Here is a 20,158-nt window from a genome sequence, read left to right as displayed (position 1 = left end):
TTTTTTTTTTTAAAAAGTACATTCCATTTCACTCTTCTGTCCCCCTCAGCAGTTAAATAACACGCACTAGGCATCACCTAGAATATGGTTAGATTGCAAGTTACTATTTTTATTTAGAGGGAAAGATACTTAGAAGCTGTTTTATCCAATCAGCTGTCTCAGTCTACAGCACATTTGTTAGCCATGGGACACTAAATGAAATCTTCCAAAACACACATGGAAATGAATTGTCCAGGAGACGGTATTTCTCAGGAAATGCTTTGCTGAAGGTAAACCTTGAAGAATCACTGTGGTAAAATGTTTTCATCATTCTAGTGTGCCCCATGTACCTTGACTCTTGAACTGATCAAATAATTCTGGTAATAAAGACTGTTTTTCTGTAAGGGAGAAAATAATAGCTTTTGTTACACACATTTCATCACAAGAGTAATAGTCTGCATGTGGACGACAGAATCCAAAATTAGAGCGGTAAGGCCTACTATCTTCATGGTATTGTGTAGTAGATTTTAGAACAGCTTTAAAATGCATTGAAGGGTATATTTTAGTGCACTTTAGATGGCTGGTTGTAAAAAATCCAACATACTGCTTCTACAAATTAAAGTCTGTTTCTGCATCTCTTTCTGTGTACTCTCATGTCAGGCTTTTTATTATGTATTCTGTAAATCTCAATGGTTTATAAAATAGAACTACACTGTGTTTAACATTCCAATCTGTATCTTTATTAATAGATACACGTGTACATTATATAGTTGTGTGTGCATATATACGTACACACATTTTGAGATGTTCCTGCTGTTCTCTTTCTGTCAGTTAACTGCGATACATACCTATTATGCTCAGTCTTTGGAGTACAGAAAAGTGTTGCTTTTAAAATTGGATTAACTGTTGAAAGAAGAACTTTCCAAATTCTTCAAGATGTAAGGTGTTTTGGGTTTTTTTCCACATTAAATATTTCTGAATCTAAAATTCTAAATGAAGACTGAGAGGGAGTCTGACACTACTAGCGCTTTTTGGGTATGCAATACTCTTTTGAATAAAAATCTGTCATTTTTATTTCATTGATGGGAAGCTGAAGCAATAGTCAGTTAACATCCAGTCCTTTAGCTACTTCTGTTTTCTGAGCAGCAGCACTGAGGCAAATATGATTGAACAGCTTGCAAAATTCTGGCCCCCAGACATCAATATTAAGGCATGAAATATTGCTGGATGCCAGAACTGGTTCCGAGTATGCTTGTGAGACCCATTCTGCATCTTTTAACATAATGAACATCATTGAGTTAGATAAGCTCCTACCTTTCTTTGGGAGCACGGTGTAGGTTGTTTCCATGCCCGCGTGGATGTGGTCAGTAACATGACAGTGTAATAGCCAAGTTCCAGGGTTCTGCGGGGTCATTTCCACAGTTTGAAATGTTCCAGGGAACAGATCAAAGACATCTGCTCGGTGAACCTCTGTTTGCTTCAGGAAAAGAAGAAACAACGGTTAAATAGTGTGGCATTACCAGATGGCAGTAATTTAAGCTACCTTTTATGCATATTCCCACCACACTTTTTACAATTGAGTGAAAAGACATTTACTGCGTATCATTTCTACAGAAACATCATTTTGTACATCCACTTCATGCTTAAAGGATTAATAAACTAGCAACTAGGTGGAAATGAATGAAAACTACAGCTGTTGTCTTACCACAGCCATGAAAATTCACAGACCCCTTGTTGAAGCATCTTGTGAGGTCACTGTTCAGCAAATGCTACTGGCAGATACTCTGTATGTTGTATACTGGTCATACGCAGGTTTTGGGCATAAAAACTTTACAGTCAAATTACAAGTCCTGCTTAATATTGTAACACATGACTTTTCACTGGAGATTACAGTCCTTGGTATTTGACATAGCTTTCATTCTTAACAAAGCAAGAAATGAGTGAAAAGGACCTGTTACCTTATAGTCAAAGCTGTGGCCATGGAAGTGTGCTGTGTGAATGTCTATTTCATTGCCCATTCCCATCAAGTACCAGCTTACTTTATCTCCAACATGCATAGTCAGGCCATGTAAATTTCCAAACACCTTTCCATTAATGGCTAAAGACCGGAAAAGAGCAAGACAGAAAATAAATAAAACTTTGTGTAGTGTTGTTCTCTAAGCTTAATGGAATACAAGATCTGAAAGCCAATGCCCGGCAAAAGTAACAATTTTGAATGGTATATGAAAACAAAACAAGTGGACAGCATATTATGAATGGGTCTGATTATATTCCATATATAACTAGAAAGCAAGATGTAGTTAAAAGTTTTTTGCTGTACACCATTGCTTATACTGCAGTTCTTGTACTGCATTTCCTGCAGCTCTTTGTGGAGGGTAAGCTTTACCAAGACGCACATTGCTTTCCAGCTTATCCAGAACAATTGTTTGCTGACATAGAATCAAGATTTCAGATGTCATTTTTACAATTTTATTCCTTCAGAGGGAATTTTATTCCTGCTCTATGAAAATTCAACATAGAACCATTTTTTATAGGTTTACAAAAAAATAAAAATCAATCATTCAGTGGCACTAACAGTGCCAAAACAGTTTCAAACAGTTTTGAGTGAAATTTTTCCTAGAGCTGAAAATTCAGAGAGGATGAGAAAGTCAAATTTATATGTAGTATTTTCAAATACATAAGTATATAGAGTTTCCAGATTTACATTAACTAAATTGGGAACATACCATGCATTTTATTACTTTCAAGGAATTCTTCATCCTCTTTGTCAACAAGGTGTGGGTTGGTAGAATACGTTTTAATGTTTTCATCCAAGTACCATGACTCATTTTCATCAAAAACCATAAAAAGAAGAGCAAATTGAACTTTCTTTTTAGTATGAAAAGATGGCAAATAATGTCTATGGCACACAGCAAGTGTGCCTATTAATCCACTGTAAGTGTCCTGAAATGACAAATGAAAAACCATATCATTACATGATATGACCAAGCCGTAGCATTTTTTAATGCCAGACATGAATCTTCCTACTATCTTTACAGCTGTCAGTATCCGGAATAAAGGTAGCCAGACAAACAAGGTTATTTCTTGACTGTTACGTGGTACCTATGGATCAAGTTCAATGTACTGTGAAGAGCAACTACCTCTTTTTCTTCTCTTGCCAGAAATAAACATTTGTTCCATTTTAATTTCTTGCCTTTCTTTAATTTTTTTTTCTTTTTTATTTTCCAAAATTCTTTTCAGTCTTTAGGATTTTGAACTTGGTTTCCATTCAAAATACACTTCTGGAGACTTTTTTATTGGTGTTTTCTGAGACACAATGGAAAGAATCCTATAATTTACATTAAAAATTATTATTCATGGTAACAGGTGGCTTGTACAAAAATGTTGGATATATGTTCCCCAGCTGCATGTTAGTTTTTCCACACATGACAGATTAGATATTGAGGAAGCTATAAAATGTTAGCTTTAAGAAAGAAATCTGAGTGAGGTGATCTATACCAACAGCAGAACCAGGAAACAAGAACTTGAAGGGCTGTGACTGAAATTCTGCCGTGACTTTCTTGCATTATTCAGAGATTTAAATTCAGAGGTATGGTAATGGGGGGAACAACTTGACAGAAAAAGCAGAAAGAGTTTCAAACTTCTCTTCCTTTTGCTGTAAGTATATTTGTATTGAAGTCATCAACAAAAACCTTTAGATTTTATTAATAATCTACCTTAATTATGTCCACCATTGAATGGTACGCCCATGCAATGCAATGTGCATCTCCTCTCTCAGGACTAGATCTCTCTGGGATTTTCCAGACATACCTTTTTGTTTCACCTAAATGAAATAAATATAAATTAATTTTAGAAGTTTTCTGTGTGCTGACCTATAAGAGGTCATCCCAAAACAGATGTTATCTCTATAGCTGATATTTGTCTTGAACTTCCTCTTCCCAATTACTACACTGGCCAGCTTATTGTTATTTCCCTTCTGCAAATCCCTGACTCTTTTTGCCAACGCTATTTTTTTTCGGTGGCTGCACTGTCCAGTTCACCATACTTAATAAAAACAATTGTATCTTTTGTAAAGATCACAGAGGAACCTCTGAAATAACAGCTAGCATAAAGCTATGCTCTCCATATGTTGCAAAATCTGTTTCCTTTTATGAAAGGTGCAGCCACACTGCATCAACAAATTACTGATCTGCCAAGGGCTAGGATACATAGCAATAGTTAGCAGGGTCATTTTAACTGTAGAAATATTCTTTTCTACAACTAGAACCTGAGGTAAGAACAAAGAAACAAACAAAAATGATGTCTTCCCTACTGTCTTACAATGAAAGCTTGCTAAACCATATTAGAAGGCTTGATATTCTGTTAGAAATAGACAAGAATGCTTTGATACCTGGGTTAGTTACAGCAACAATAGAACTGTCTGTTTTCACTCCATGGGCATGTATAGAATAAGGTCTTGATGCCAAGTTTTTAAAAACTATTATAATTTTATCTCCAATATTTGACATAAGCAGTGGCCCTGTTGAATTGGAAAGAAAGATTAACTTGGTTTGACAAAAAGATCAGAGCAGACAGCAAGACATGGTTGCATTCAAATACACAACATTAGGTTGTAATTCAACTAAAAACTACACACAGAAAATGACATTCACTATGATGAGCCAACCTGAGTAGCTGTAGTTAGACATCTAAAGTAGAGACCCAAGTCTCAAAGCACCATAATAAAAGTAGCAATTCCTTGTAGGTTTAAGCACTTTGTGTGCACACAACTATACTCAGTATTGTTCAAATAGTATCTTGTTTTGTTTCACTGCATTTTTCCCAGGTCAAAACTGAACTTCATGATGACTATACCTTGAATTTCCAGGTGCTGCTGCTCCTCTGTTCTGGTTTTGGGAGTATTGAATGTCTGATCAGTGTACTCACGATATACTACCTTTCTGTATTTTGACCCAATGAATTTGTCTCCTTTATTTAAAAATGGATTGCCAGGACTGGGGAAAAGAAGAAAAAAAAAAGTCGTACATTTCTTCATGTATTTTAGAACATCTTTTTGCAGGCATGGCAATTAACCATCAAACAAAAATCTAGCTCAGTGAAACAGTAATCTCATGGACAACGGGTATCTTCAACAAGAAAGCATTCTTCTTAAGCTGGGAGGTTTCTCTTAACATGTAAGGCTTAAAAACCACTATAAATAGACCAAGTCTACACACTATTTGAGAGAATGCTCAAGTACCTGGCCTGGCAGATATTTCAAATTGCAAGAAGTCATCCAGCAATTTGCATAACAAAAAATAGAGCCTTCAGTGACTTCTGTAGATCTGAAATGAAGCTTAAAATTTCTAACGCTTAAGTGCTTTGCTGAAACAAAACACGAGGGACTGATTCTCTGCTGAGATCATGGGGGCTGGAGTCGGTGGGGAAAAAAAGTAGTAACAGCAGAGTCCATATTACTTGTACTTAGAACTATGACAGAGTCCGCTGGGGTGTGCAGGGCAAGGAAATGTGCTATCAAATTGAAGAACAAAATACAATTAAATAAATAAAAAATATAAGCAGTTACAATCTACTACTTTAACCTCAAATACAGGTGGAACACATAGAAATTAATCCGTTAATTGTTTAGCCTCTTCTGCTCATTGGCATGAATTATATGATCCAATCAGTTCTCTCACTGAGATGCAAATACTGGGAATAGAATACCAATGTGACAAGCTTCATAGTGAATGGATTAAGTCATGAATTTGTCTTGCGTAAACTAATGAAACTGAGAGGAGTACAAAAGAACCTTACTCAGAGTACAGAAAAACATGAGACAAGACATGTTACATATTATAAGAAATCAATTACCAGGACAAAGTAGTCATCATATCTACAACTTAATGAACATTTTAATCATTCCACATCAAGGACTATACCAACATCAGTAAGTAGTAAATGTGCATGCACTATCCAGGATCCATGAAAATCTGCAGCTGCCCCACAGAAGATCTGTGCTGGAGCATTTCATGAACGTTACGCTGTCTGGCTCACAGTTACACGGCAACATTACTGTGGAAGACTCACAAATTCAAGTGATCCCTAAAAATATATAAGCAAAGAGTGTCTAGAAATTAATTCCTCAAGGAGGAAAAGTCTCAGAGAAGGGAGTTTCTCCTTTGCCTTTTTGTATCTTTTCCCTTGCATATATTTCAAAGTACCTTTCCTCATGGTATTGATGCCGCTCAAATTCCCATGTCCTGTTAGGAGAATAGTCCCATTCAACTTCCACTGCAGCAATATAATAAGTCTTTTCATGCAAATACATAGATACATCCACATTCCACCAATGGCACTGTTTCACACTGTACTTCTGTTTCATGCCCCCTGTGTAGTGATCTGTTGTCAGGCATGACACTTCAAAAACTCCTAGAGGTCATACAAGAAATAAAGACTTGAGGACAAAAATCCATGACTAGTAGATTAATCTTGAGATTGTATTAACTACATTGATTTAGTGTTTAGAGACAGGGACACAGGCTATTACTCATATAAGACCCTAATTCTTTGTGTAGTCTGGCAACTTGTAGTAATAAGATTCAGCATACACAGAAGTAGAAAAATCAAGGCTTTCGCATTAGGAACTTATGCCCTATGAACACAAATTTAATGCCCTTAAACACAACTGTACACAGTTTTAGTATCCAAAGGTTCAAACTATCAGCTATTAAAACTAGTCTCAAAGCATAAAAGCTTCACAGGTAAACAGTCTAAACTATTAACAGAATTTTTAAACAAGACATTTACCTTCAGAATCAGGCTTCATAATAGCTGTAAGAAATGTATGTGGAAACAGATTTGCAGTATCCCTTCTTGTTCCTTTAGTTACAAATGTGTTTTCTGAAAAGTATATCCCATGGACATCAACTTCTGACCCCAAGCCCATCAAATGCCAGGAAAGCACACTTCCTTTACACATCTCAAGACCAGGTTGATTTCCATACATATAACCATTAATGGCTGTAGAAGATTTGAGGAAGCAAAACCCACCTTGATTAACACATTACTTAATTCTGCAATACAGATTAAATAACACACACTTCAGATGTAATGTGATGCCCCAGACTGTCAATAATAAGTTTAATCACATCAGCAAAATTAGAGAATCAATTCAAGCAAAGCTTTTCAAACCCAGTGTTTAAGAACAATCACTAACTGTTCTCCTTTTCAATGTCTAAAGCACAGGTAGCTGACTTGACTGGCTGGAACTTCCACTGTTTTATAGCTGTTAAGTATTCAGGATACGTAAAGCATCCTGTTTTATACCCTGCAAGACCCTCCAGCCACACAATAGAGACAACCTGAAGTGGGTTTTAGCTACTCTTGTGCAAAGCTTTCAAAGCCTGGGCCTCACAGGTACGAATGAACGCTCAAGGCTCTGCAAATAGTAGGAATGTCCCTGAGCACAAAATTTAAGAACAAGCACAAGTAAACATGCTTAAAGATTAGGACTAAGTACTGAAGATAAAAATACTCCTATACAGGAAACTTGAAAGACATTTCTACGGTATTGAAATGTGATCAGAGTGAAACTCAACTCTGCCCTATTAAAGAAGTAAAGATTTTCATTCTAAGGGAGCCACAGTGCTGGTAAAGGAATCCAGATTCACCCATGGACACAAAATAAGCCCGCAATGTACCCCTGCTGCAAAAGAAGGCTAGTGGTATCTTGGGCTGCATTACGAGGAGTGCTGCCAGTAGGTAAGATTATGAAGGTCAGATTGTAGCTGCTACTGTAGAATTGTTTCAGCTAAATAGAGCTGGAAAGCAGCTTGTCAGAAAAGAACCTGCACAATGGAAAGGAATGAAATGTCTCTGCCACTAGACAGTTTCCCAGGCTTCAACATGAGATCACAAAAGTAAAAACTTTATTATAGAAATGAATATTTGTTTAACTAATGATTTTCTTACAGTGCATTTTGTTAGACTCTTGGAAGTCTTCATCATCTTTGTCAATTTTGCTAGGATTCAGTGTAAACATCAAAATATTGTCATCCAAGTACCAGCTCAGATTCTCATCAAATACAGTGGCAAGTAGAAAAAACTCCATGTTCACATTTTTCTGTTGAGAAGAAATAGCACAAAGGAAAATAGAAATGAGTGAACAGAATGTCAGGGGAAAATCTATGCACATAATAATGTGTAATTCACAAAGTATGATAGATGCATACATTGATACTTCATTCTGATAATCATAAAGCTCTCAAATTGTTTTATTTGGTGACTAGATACCTGCTGCTAATGCTCTTTCTGTCAGCAGGAAACACCTCCAGAAACAAATGTGTGTTTTGGTCTTTTCTAGTCATTCTCATCCTAGCTGACTTGAACGCCAGTGGCTGCTTACTGCAATGGTGGTTTCACAACAGTGACTGTCTGCAGCCAGACTGATTTTGCTTGGTTAAAAAAAAAAACCCAAAACCAACCAACCAAACAAAACCCCAAAAAAACCCCAAACCCCAAAAAACTCAAACCAAAACCCCCAAAACCACAACCAAACACAACAAAAGCCAATTCCTTCATGTTATGTATTATTCCCCTGAGCACATAGGTGAGATTGTGATGTGGAGAGGAGAAGGTGCTGAGTGATTGTTAAAATGTGGCAGGCCCTGAGGGCACAGTTCAGGAGGAGCACTAATGCAGCTACAATGATGCAAATGCTTCCATTTTCTTCTTTGACTGACCTGTTTCCCAGAAGGAAGCAGAGCTCCTTTCCTGCACACCAGGAGAGGACCCACAAGGCCAGAACTGGTGTCTCTGACTGCATCCACAGCTGAGGAATAAAGCCAGGTCAAACAGTCTGGATCTCGATCTGTGGGGCCCACATCTTCCGGCACATTCCACTCATATGTAAACGTAGCACCAGGACTCACATGGGAGGCTGGAGATTCAGTACCTATTATAGAATTCAACATTAGGAATTCTGCCAAATTAACTTTGTTTATTCTATCACCATTGATACATTAACATGTACAACAGCTTTTTCCCTGGTGCTTGAAGGATTCCCATCTGTAGGCGCACCTCTGGAGGCAGCACCATACCATGCCCCTTCGTCGCTCTTGCGGTAACTCACACCATGGGGCTGAATGCTAAATGGGCGGCTGGCATTGTTTCGGAAGGTCACCCTGATGCTCTCACCCACTTCAGCCTTGATAACAGGTCCTAGAAAAGAGCACATGGTCCAATTACAAGATGTTTCTATCAAGTGATGTACAGGTCATCATGAGCTTAAAGCAATCAATGGCTGGCTGCTTTTCCCATCGCATGGGGAACTGCCCCTGGGCCTATGTGGCCACAGACTAGGTCCCTGACACATGGCCTGAATCACATAGCAGCCCAGCAGCAGATGGAATGTTCCATTCCCAATTCCTGATGGGGGCCCACTGACATGCAGGACAGTTTCTCCCTTTGGAAAGGAACCTACAGACACTAGTACCAACCTCAAACTCAGTCCACAGCCATGCCAGAAGCAGACAGGTTATAAATAGGGCCAGACCTGCCTAGACCTTTGGAGACCATGACATATTCCCACAGGCAAATTGGGGATCACCACAACATTGCCTTCAAGAGCTTTCTTACACCCTGGGGTGTCTCTTGGAGGAAGCCACAGGCACCAGCATCTGCAGGAAGCAGGGAGAGACGAGGGCCCCTCCTTCAGAGGTGGAGGGACACTGTTGGCTTGCCGGTGAAAGTGGTAGTTTACTCTCATAAATCTTTGACACGAAACAATTTTAGATATCTTACCTAAGAGTCCAAGATGTGCTTCCTCTGCAAGTCTTTTTTTATGTTCAGTGAAAGAACCATCTGTGTATTCTTTGTAAACGGCTTTTTTATAAGAGCCACCAATTCTTGTCTCACTTTGTTCAAAAAATACGCGAGATTCACTATGTGAAAGAAATTTCAGTAGTTGAAAATAGTTCAGGTCATAACGCTCAGCTTTACAAAGACAGTCAGGACCTCAACCCTATTATCTGAGGCATAATGACATGCCCAGTTTGTCTTTTGGTTCTCCTTGCAAGGGCCTGGCTGCACACTTATATGCAGTCCTACATAAGGACGTGCAAGACTCCATTGTCCCTCACTAACTTTTCTTTAAGAAAAAGACACAGTGCTGTGTCCCTTGCGAAGTGGGTGAGTATTCTTTAACTCACAGATGAAAAGTCCGAAGAATCAATGTATTCAGTGAATTGATCCAGGTCTTAAATACGTAAACACAGAGCAAAGGGCAAAGCTATCTTGTGCAAGTTGTTTACTAGCTGAGATGCCATTAGCATCATTTTTATCAGCTAAGGATACGATGATGAATTCCTAGCTTTGCTCTCTAACTCAGAATAATCAACCATCTCGAATCATCAGAGGTCACTGCCTATGTATGATATTACAATTCATCCTCATCCCAACAAAATTACTAACAATATAACAAAATTTATAGTAAGATGACAAGGAAAACAATAGACATAATTTGGTCCGATATTTATCCTAGCATTAGTATTTAAGCAAAGATGAGAATAATGAAAAATTCTCCTTAAAAGTTAATTCTACCATACGGCTTACCTTATTTAACATGTTTATATCAATATTGCTTGGAAAGTAAAACTACTTTAATTAGAAGCACTTACCTGTCAGTAATTAATTCTTGTCCAGTAAAATGGTTTATTGCAGATGGGCCATAATTCCAGATGATCTCTTCAGCAGCAATGAAGTACTGTCTTATCTTTGTACTCTCATTGTGATCTGTTGTGTATTTCCTGCAGTCTTTTACATTGAAAAGGGCTTGCATACCACCTGGGAAAACAATGAGAAGGTAGAGAAAACTAGGGAGAAAGAACTGTGCTTTGTTTTCTTTTTCCCTATTTCCAATACCTCTTCTCTTCCCTGGAGAATTCCCATACCATTGATGGATATGCAAATAACAAATGAAAAGGAAAAATAATTATATAAAAGAACACATGTCAGATGAGCTAGGATTTAGAAACATGACTGCTATTTACAGTAGGCAGACAGGTGTGGTAAAGAGCATCCTGCTTGTAAAGCCGCAACTGATGTGGTAATCACAGAGATCAGGGTGGAGTGGAAACAATACTGTCAGCACTTCAGTCAGGGCCAGGTGCTACCAGACTGACAATCTTCTATCTAAATCTAATCAACAGCTTACCTGTGAAACTCTAATGTCTCTGTACCCTAGGAGGAAGATATGTTAGCAAATTTGCTTGATGGACATATAAATAATCTAAAAAGAGAGCTCTTTAACAGCTCTGGATTAGGCCAATCTGCAGGATTTACGTCATGCACAGGATGCTTCAACCATGAGTATGCTGCTTGACCTAATAGCTATTTCAAAACTTATAACTTCTGTGTAGTTGAATCTGTAGGTTAAACATACTCCTTTTTACATCAGAATTTTAAAACCTTGGAGAGCAATTTTGAGTTTTATGTCCTTCCACTTTTGTGACAAATAGCTTCTCTAACTCACAGGGATATACATCATGGAAAAGTGGGATATAGATCATGTAAGAGTGTGAAATTAGCTTCTAAGTATTTCATATGGTTATCAAAAACCACTGGAAACTCTTCAAAACAGGGGGGTTGGAACTAGATGAGCTTTAAGGTCACTCCCAATCCAAACCATTCTATGATCCTATGAAATAGAGGAAGATACAGGGAAAAGAAATTCAGATTATCTCTGCTTATTAGCCAATGCACTTTCCAGAATATGTCTTTGTCAGCAGGCAAGTTAGCCTGCCTGTCCCTGTGCCCCTTGCCCAAACATGGAATAAGCCTCAACATTTTTGTTGGCAAACAGAAAATTGTGATTACATTCAGTAAGAGGCAAACATCATGCTATTGTTTGTCTAAAGTTGAGGCTTACAAAAGTGCAGTTGTGCCAATTCCTGCCAACTGATAACAATTTCCATTACAGACAACAATTTCCTTGATTTCTGTGGCTACGTGCTCAAGCCCATCTAATACACTTCTATGTATTTCAATTACTATGAGAGTTTTGTTACCTAGAGGAGAATATCATCTGGTTTATAACCAGGTGTTGTCAGGAACACTGTAAAGTGACTCGGAAAACTCTTAGCTCAACCTCAAAAAATAAAATAAAATAAAATCTGAATTTATTCTGTACCTTTGATATGGTCATTCACTTGGCAGCTGAGCATCCATTCCCCAGGACTCCTTGGTATCATGACAGCATCAATAAATGTGGCTGGGAAGAGGTTGATGGTGTCAACTCGATGATGCCTTTCTATTAAGGTCTGTCCATGGAAGTAGGCTGAATGGATATCAGCTTCATTACCCATGCCAAAAAGATGCCATTCTACCTTATCTTCCGCACACATTGTGAGGTTTGGGAGGTATCCATACATATACCCGTTGATTGCTAAAAGAAATGTTATTTATTACAGTTACTTTCACAGACCTTAGGATTTTCACTTCGAAAGTAGGTGTCATACAACCAGTGCTTTATTACTCAAAATAGAAATAAGCTCAAAACAAAACTCCGCACCTTCGAAAGTGAACCCACTTCATCTGCACAACTATCTGCATGACTAATAGTTCCTGCTAGGATTCTGGAATCCATGTCAGAGGCAAAGGTAATTTCTTTTCTGACACACACACTAAACTGTTTTTCTAAACTGCAATATTATAGTACAGAGCTCAGGACTAAGAAACACGACAAAGTAACACAACTCTGTTTAGACTGCGTGAGACACACTGGCAAGGAGGTTCTTGGCCCCTAAGAATTTTACATCATAACTCCAAAAGTTTAATTGCACAATACTTGCCATCACCTTTTTTTTTAAAGGATCTTTCTTAATTCTTCAAGAAAAAGCCCTGCTTAAAAAAACCCAAACCAAACCTATTTACAACTCATCTTCAAAAGAGACAAAATTATTACTTCACCATATCAGTGACAAGTAATATTTATATAATGTTCTCTCACAGTGCATTTTGTTGCTTTCCTGGAAGTCCTCATCATCTTTGTCAACTTTGGAAGGCTCAGAACAGTATGTCTTGATATTATCCTCTAAATACCAACTCAGATTTTCATCCATCACAGAAAACATAAGGATAAATTCATCATCAAAGTGTTTATCAGTGCCCTTACTCATTGTATCTGAAAGAGAAAACTGTATATTCAAAGTCTTTGCCAAGTGATATTATCTTTTCATGAGTTAAAGGTGTAATATCATTAGGGCTGGTCACTGTTTATTGCTTATTTTGTACACTCACAGTTACTTTTCTAGCGTGTGAGTGTATACGTAAGCTTACAGACACACTCGGAAAACAAAAGCTAGTTTTGATAGTATAAAATAACTTTACTAAGAATAAATATGGCATGTGCTAAGATTATAATAAATCTTTCTCATATCAGTATTTTCACATCCTTTTGCATTATTAGCATGAACAGATCTCACTCTCATGGATTAGTGGACAAAGTATTACGCATATTATATCTGCTATCCCACACAAAATCAAACTATTTCCTACACTATGGAATTGAGAAGACCAAAAGCTGCTATTTCAGAATGAACTGTAATCTTCTTCTTTTCCAGTAAATTATTTCTCTGATATTTATCAATAACCATTAACAATCACCTTGCATATGTATTTACTTACTCACTTATGATTTACCTTTCCTGCAAACTATTAAAGGCCCAACAAGCCCTGAGGCAACATCCCTTGGAGCATCTATGTGGGAGTGGTAAACCCTGGTTATGCAGTCTGCATCTCCCTTAGCTGGACCTTGATCTTCTGTCACATCCCATGTATATGTGTATTGGCTTCCAGGCTCCACAGCATCATCTCTCTTTTGCAAATTTTTGGTGTTGTCAGGATAAAAGGCACCTGAAGAATGCCACACAGCCACCATCAACAAAACGCATTTACAATATGTTGTCAGGATAGCATTTGCCACGCCTTAGCATTAACCACATTTTGCAGTAAAACAGACTGAACATAGAAATACAGGTAAAAACAAAACCTTTGAAAAAGTTTAAAATCAGTAAGTAGATCTTTTTCTTTTCTTCATGAGTCTTGTCATTTGCCTTTGAATCCCATGGGAGTGCTTTGATTAACAGCATGTTAAATTTAGTCTTTTGTTTTTTAGGAGGGCACTATGTACTTCTGCTAAACAGATAACAATTCAAATATTTGTAAAGAATTTGTTAAATATTAATCTTGGACATTGTTCTAAAATACTACTTAGGGACATATGCAGTATTGGTGTTGCTGGAACGAGAGCAACAGGAAAAAAAAATTACACACTGTTCCAAAAAGCGTGTGTACTGCTATAAACACACTGTTCTGCTCCCACAGAATGTATCTGTATCAAGCCACATATTAGTTGTATGGCTAGTACTTCATAAATTCTTCTAATGAAAATACTTTAAAGATTGCTTTTGAGACATCATCATATTCTCAACAATTTACACACTCTTTTTAAGGCTACTAAAAAAACTTTCAACAGCCATATTCTGGTGCCTTCTTCCAGAAAATCCCCCACCACCTGAGTGTGGCACGATAGGCTACTGCAAGGGAAAATTGACACTAATCCAGACAGTATCCCTACAAAACATCTTGAAGTATGTCAGACTTCTATCTCATTAAAAGCAGTAGCTGTTTCTCCACTTCAAGAAATTTTTGTGTATCTTACACACAATATATACAAATTTAGAGCTAAGAACTTGGAACTGTAAGTTATCAATATTCAGATCTTCATGAAAGCATCAGTTTTTTCTTTAGAAATCCTCAATTCTGTATCTCATATATAATTATAGTCTTACTTCAGGTGCAATATTGATCTAAAATTGCCACCTTTATGAATTCCACATTTGGCTTCGTATTTCACTTTCGATAAATTATTGAACTCCTCAGCTCTAATTTAATATTTATTGTGTCCTGTTTTAAATCTTTATTCATTTGACCAGTCTTCTCTTTGATGAGCGGATATCACATCCAGAGGAATGATTAACTTTGTATAAATCCTGGCATAGAATGGACTCAAGCTTACCTTCATTTTCCTTTGTGTAGGTTACACCATGTGGATGCAGCGTGTAGTTTCTGGAAGCAAAGTTTTTCAAATGTATAATAATGGAATCTCCAACTTCTCCCTTAATGATAGGGCCTAAAAACCCCAGCCAGGAAGGTTTGTCAACTACCACATCATATAAATGACTGGTGTACTGAGTGTAGACAGCCTTTTTGTAAGTGCTTCCTATCCTATGTGGTCCTCTTTTGAGAAAGACTCCAGCCTGCCTGTAAAGAAAATACACAAATGCATTTCTAGTGTCAGCTACTCATTTTGCATTTGAATGGTATTAATTAGTATAGCCTCAAATATAAGACCAGGCCTCAGTAGCACTGTGCACAACTATATGTGTTTAGGAGCAAATATGCTTCTTATTGTGAAGAGTTGGGCACCCATATAGAGGTTACATACTAAGCACTAACCTGAATATTTTACACCTATTTTGTAGACTGAAGATAAGGGTATTTGATTCAATTTATACATTTATATAAAAAACCAGGCTCGATTAGCAAGGAAACAGCCTAACCCATGGCTAAGATGAGACTGATGTAGATGGTATTTCCTACATGTGGTAGGAAGTGAAGTGAGCACCTCTCATGGATATACTGCCCAAGCACCAGCAGCCAAAGGTGAGGGGTCACCACATGCCTCTGAAAAATATCAACTGAGAACGGCTTTGGAGCCAACATTTGCCTGTGCTGAGGGGACAGGTACCTTTCATTAAATATTTTGCTCTCTGAGAAGAGTTATCTTTGTGGGAAAAGTGCTTGAATTTTCTAACTACAATGGAAAGAGAAACTGCCAGTACTGGCTGTTCAAACCAGTAGCACTACTTTTGGTTTATGCTGTTAGCCCAAATTCTAGAATCTCTTTAACAAGAAATCTTTCTGCACAGTTCCCTGCCCATGCTATGAGGACTAGCTGTGAAAGTAAACCTACTCCAGGAGGAGGCAATCCCAGGAGACAGAGCAACACTACCTGAAGTTCTGCAGCCTCCTGATTTCTCATCTTCAAATCATAGAATAGTTAGGGTTGGAAAGGACCTTAAGATCATCTAGTTCCAACCCCCCTGCCGTGGGCAGGGACACCTCACACTAAACCATGCCACCCAAGGCCTCATCCAACCTGGCCTTGAACACCGCCAAGGATGTGAGGCACTCACAACCTCCCTGGGCAACCCATTCCAGTGCCTCATCACCCTCACAGTAAAGAATTTCTTCCTTATATCCAATCTAAACTTCCTCTGTTGGCCTGTCCCCTCAGCACAGGCAAACGTTGGCTCCAAAGCCGTTCCCAGTTGATAGTTTTCAGAGACACATGGTGACCCCTCACCTTTGACTGCTGGTGCTTGGGCAGTATATCCATGAGAGGTGCTCACTTCACTTCCTACCACATGTAGGAAATACCATCTACATCAGTCTCATCTTAGCTATGGGTTAGGCTGTTTCCTTATATGATGAGAAACCAAGCCAAGTTGGTTTTATACTCCCAGCAGGCTGCATTGTGAAGCAAGTTAATACTGCCAAAAAATGCAAAATATTTCCTACAAAGCTGAGCATTGTTTGAGCATGTGGGGAAGGGGAAATCTGAGAATACCTGAAGTGGGCACACATGAAAGCTGGAGAGGGACTTTTTACAAAGGCAGGTAATGACAGGACAAGGGGGAGTGGCTTTAGGCTGAAAGAGGGGAGATTTAGATTAGGTATCAGGAAAAAATTCTCCCCTGTGAGGGTGGTGAGACACTGGCACAGGTTGCCCAGAGTAGTTGTGACTGCCCCATCCATGGCAGTGTTCAAGGCCAGGTTGCATTGGGCTTTGAGCAACCTGGTCTAGTGGAAGGTGTCCCTGCTCATGACAGTGGGTTGGAACTAGATGGTCTTTAAGTTCCCTTCTAACCCAAACCATTCTGTGGTTCTACAGTTCTATGAATTGCTTATACCTTGGCAAGCACATATCTGAAGCGTAATTAAAATGCCAATTCAGAGTTCCTTGAAGCTTGGAGAACATAAACTTGGTTGCAGAAGCTCTGTTACTGAAAATCTGAGAGCCTGAAGCTTTTCAGCCACAAATTAAATCAAACAAATATATTATGGCTCTTCTTGGACTGTTTAAACAGCTACCATTTAATTGTAGAGTATTCCTCCTAGCAGGTACACCACCTTTTCCCTTCTCCTGCTCTTCCCTGCCTCTATAAATATCAATCTCCATACAAGCAGATCTTCATAGTTGAAGGGTTCAGGTGAAAAAGAAGAATCAGAAAAGCTGAAAATGAAAAGTAGGATAAAAGGGACCAGCTTCATTGCAGGCATGCAACCACTGAAAAACTGCAATTAATTTAGCATGCTGCAGGTTGTCACATGGCAGAGAAATGCACTGAAAGTGCAGTGAACAGTGGTAGCTTGCTGTATTACAAGACAGCTCTGCAATTTTCAGACACGATGCCGTGTCCCACCATTCCTCAGCCTGCTGCACCACTGGCAGTGTCATAAATGTCACTCAGTTTGTGAGTAAAAAAAACCCAAAAGTTGACTGCTTTGTCCCACACCTGATGAAGCAGCAGATTATGGCTCAGAGATTGCTGGCTTTCACTAGAGAAAACAAACCACAGGAAATCTCCTAATCCCTCATCTACAAACTAAACGAGAACTAAATTTTGGAGATTTTTCTGATTTCTGAGTTCTCTCTTCATTGTTTTTATTTTAACATTGTCCTAATTCATTTTAAAGGCACTGAAAAAAAAGGAACTTTTTTTCTCTCTCAGCTATTTCTCTGATGCTTTTTATATCTGAGTTTTTCTTCATTGATCATTCATATCTTCAGGTGCTCCCCTTCTCCTCACCACACTTATCCTCATCCTACTTACTGCTCTCACTCTGCACAGGACCCTCCTTGCCTTGTAACAAGCAACCCAGCTCCTCCACTGCGGGTGGAAGGACCCAGCTGTGCTGCTGCATCAGTGAAAACAACCACTGCCAACAATGAATATCTGAAAAGGAAACCTGTGCCCAGTAGGAAAGTTTTAAATTCGTCAAACTTCTGCACTTAAAAACGTAACAGCAAAGTCTTCTCTTCAGCACTGGGACTTTAGCCATTCAAAATTAAATATCATTAGACATTCAGGGTCTTTGTCTTGTCTCGACTTAGTAAACATTTCATCGCAATAAATTCACAAAAAAACTACATATATTCCAATGCTTTTAATTAGCAGAGCATTGGAATGCAATTCTCAAGGAAGCCAGGAAAAGTCAAAATTCCGTTATGATTCCCTGACACTAACAGGATTCATTTCTCTGCCTTCACCAAGCCTTCAGTCTGTCTTTAGTGTCTGCTTTTAAAGCAGGCAATGCTGTAAAATCAACTAATCAGTGTAAACTGTTCTACTTACTCTTCTTCTGCAAAAGGCTGTCCAGATATGATATTGGTATTGCCAGGTGCATAGTTCCACTCTGTCTCAATAATGCCAATGAAGTATTCCCTCTTCACTGCCCCGACTTGGCAACAGCAAGAAACCATCAAGCAACTTAAAAAGAAAAGCTTCATCTTGCACTCATGAAACTTGTGGAAAATGTGAAATACAAACACAGGACGGGCACACGCAATTTCCCTTTATATGTTCTTGTCTTTCCCACCCACCACCCTCCTTGCCTCCCCCCACTCCCTGCTCCTGTTTGCTTTGGTGCACACAAGAAAACGTTGCACAATGTCTCTGTGTGTCAAGAGTAAACAAAAGATTCTGGTAATCTCATCAGTTCAGATAATCTTCAAAGAACTTTTTTCAATTTCTGCCAAGCTACTACCACACAAATTACCATTTAGACTGTTACCGGACTGTAAATCTTGGAGCTGAACTGAAAGTACAGTAGATTTAAAGGGCTTTACATACTTAAGCCTAATTACATTCTTCACAGTCTTTATCACTCTATAGCTTGCATACTAGTCATAAAATTTTGGTGATGTGCAGCACAAGAACACAACTTTTTAAGTGTGTTGTGAAAATCTCTAACGACACCTGTTTTCCCTGGTGTATCTGCTTGTACGATGACATAACTGGATGCAGGGCAGGCCCTGTAGATGCACACTGTCTGCTGCCTATTTTCCTTGCTGGGTCTTAATCTACAGACTGCCGTTTCTTCCCCTCTGCACAGCAATTGCTGAACTGGTACAACACAGATAAGAGAGGATTAGGTCACTGGTATCAGAGCAGAGCTGATGTGTCCGTGGATAAGCTCTGCTAACCGACCATGGCAACCTTGGAAATGCAATTTTAACACAAAATGTGGCACATACAGCTACAGATGAAAAGGACCAGCTGGTCACCAGTGGAGGTGGGGGATGTTTGCATCTCATTTCCAAGCAGTTTCAGTATTGTTCAAATGGAAATGAGGCTCAGAAATTCCACAAAATTAGCTCCCTATGTTATCTTCCTCCTAGTCTATCACCAGACGGGATAAGTCACATTCCTCAGTGATTAAAAGCACAATAGATGTATAAAGCTCCAGATAACCTTTAACTGCTACCATTATCTAAATGGATTAACCAGCACAGGCAGCTATACTTTTGCTTATTTAAGTTCTGTAAATATTTTGTATCTGTCTCATTGAGAAATAAGAACAAAATTGAACCTTAAATATAGGACACACAAAACTCACCCAACTGAAGTTTGCAGTTGCATTTTTTTTTTCCAAGCATACATCCATTACATCATGGGTGTATGCTTTAGACATGCAAAGCCACCTGTAAACTTGCCAACTGTAAAGACTCCTATGAAATATCGATATATCTTCAGTTGCTTGGGAACTCTTAAAAAATCTCTTTTGCATTCTGAGCACTGACAGAGTGACACTCACTCTAAATTACATTTTTCATCGTATGGCAACTTAAAACCATCTGTAATAACCAGATTCTTCTTTTTCTTAATGGCCAGAAAAATTATGAGTATTTTGGATAGAAGAACATAACTAAAGTACAACAGGTTTCCTTTAATGGACATACAAATCTAAAACTTATTTACTAGGACTGTGACATACTGATAAATTACCAATTTTAATCACTATTCAGATAAAAAAATTCAGGCACTGCCAGAAAACTGAAGTTCATAATCTC

The 20,158-nt window shown here is 38.4% G+C and overlaps 1 protein-coding gene across 1 annotated transcript; it reads right to left on the bottom strand.

Annotated features, from left to right (window-relative positions):
* Positions 1-1,081: 1,081 nt before the first annotated feature.
* Positions 1,082-18,622, bottom strand: CP (ceruloplasmin; the record flags this gene model as incomplete). Its single annotated transcript, XM_080624020.1, has 18 exons — positions 18,441-18,622; positions 15,038-15,282; positions 13,660-13,872; positions 12,968-13,141; positions 12,149-12,403; positions 10,638-10,803; positions 9,763-9,902; positions 9,040-9,180; positions 8,703-8,914; positions 7,933-8,083; positions 6,769-6,981; positions 6,183-6,390; positions 4,834-4,973; positions 4,370-4,498; positions 3,696-3,802; positions 2,706-2,922; positions 1,938-2,077; positions 1,082-1,456 (listed from the first exon to the last, which is right to left on the bottom strand). Exons 1-18 carry the CDS (start codon positions 18,593-18,595, stop codon positions 1,082-1,084), a joined length of 3,381 nt encoding a protein of 1,126 aa, XP_080480146.1. The 5' UTR covers positions 18,596-18,622.
* Positions 18,623-20,158: the final 1,536 nt, after the last annotated feature.

This window comes from Psittacula echo (assembly GCF_963264785.1).
Source record: "Psittacula echo genome assembly, chromosome: 7".
NCBI lineage: Eukaryota > Metazoa > Chordata > Aves > Psittaciformes > Psittacidae > Psittacula > Psittacula echo.
The sequence above is the reverse complement of the archived record's forward strand: the minus strand, read 5'-3'. Positions and strand labels throughout refer to the sequence as shown.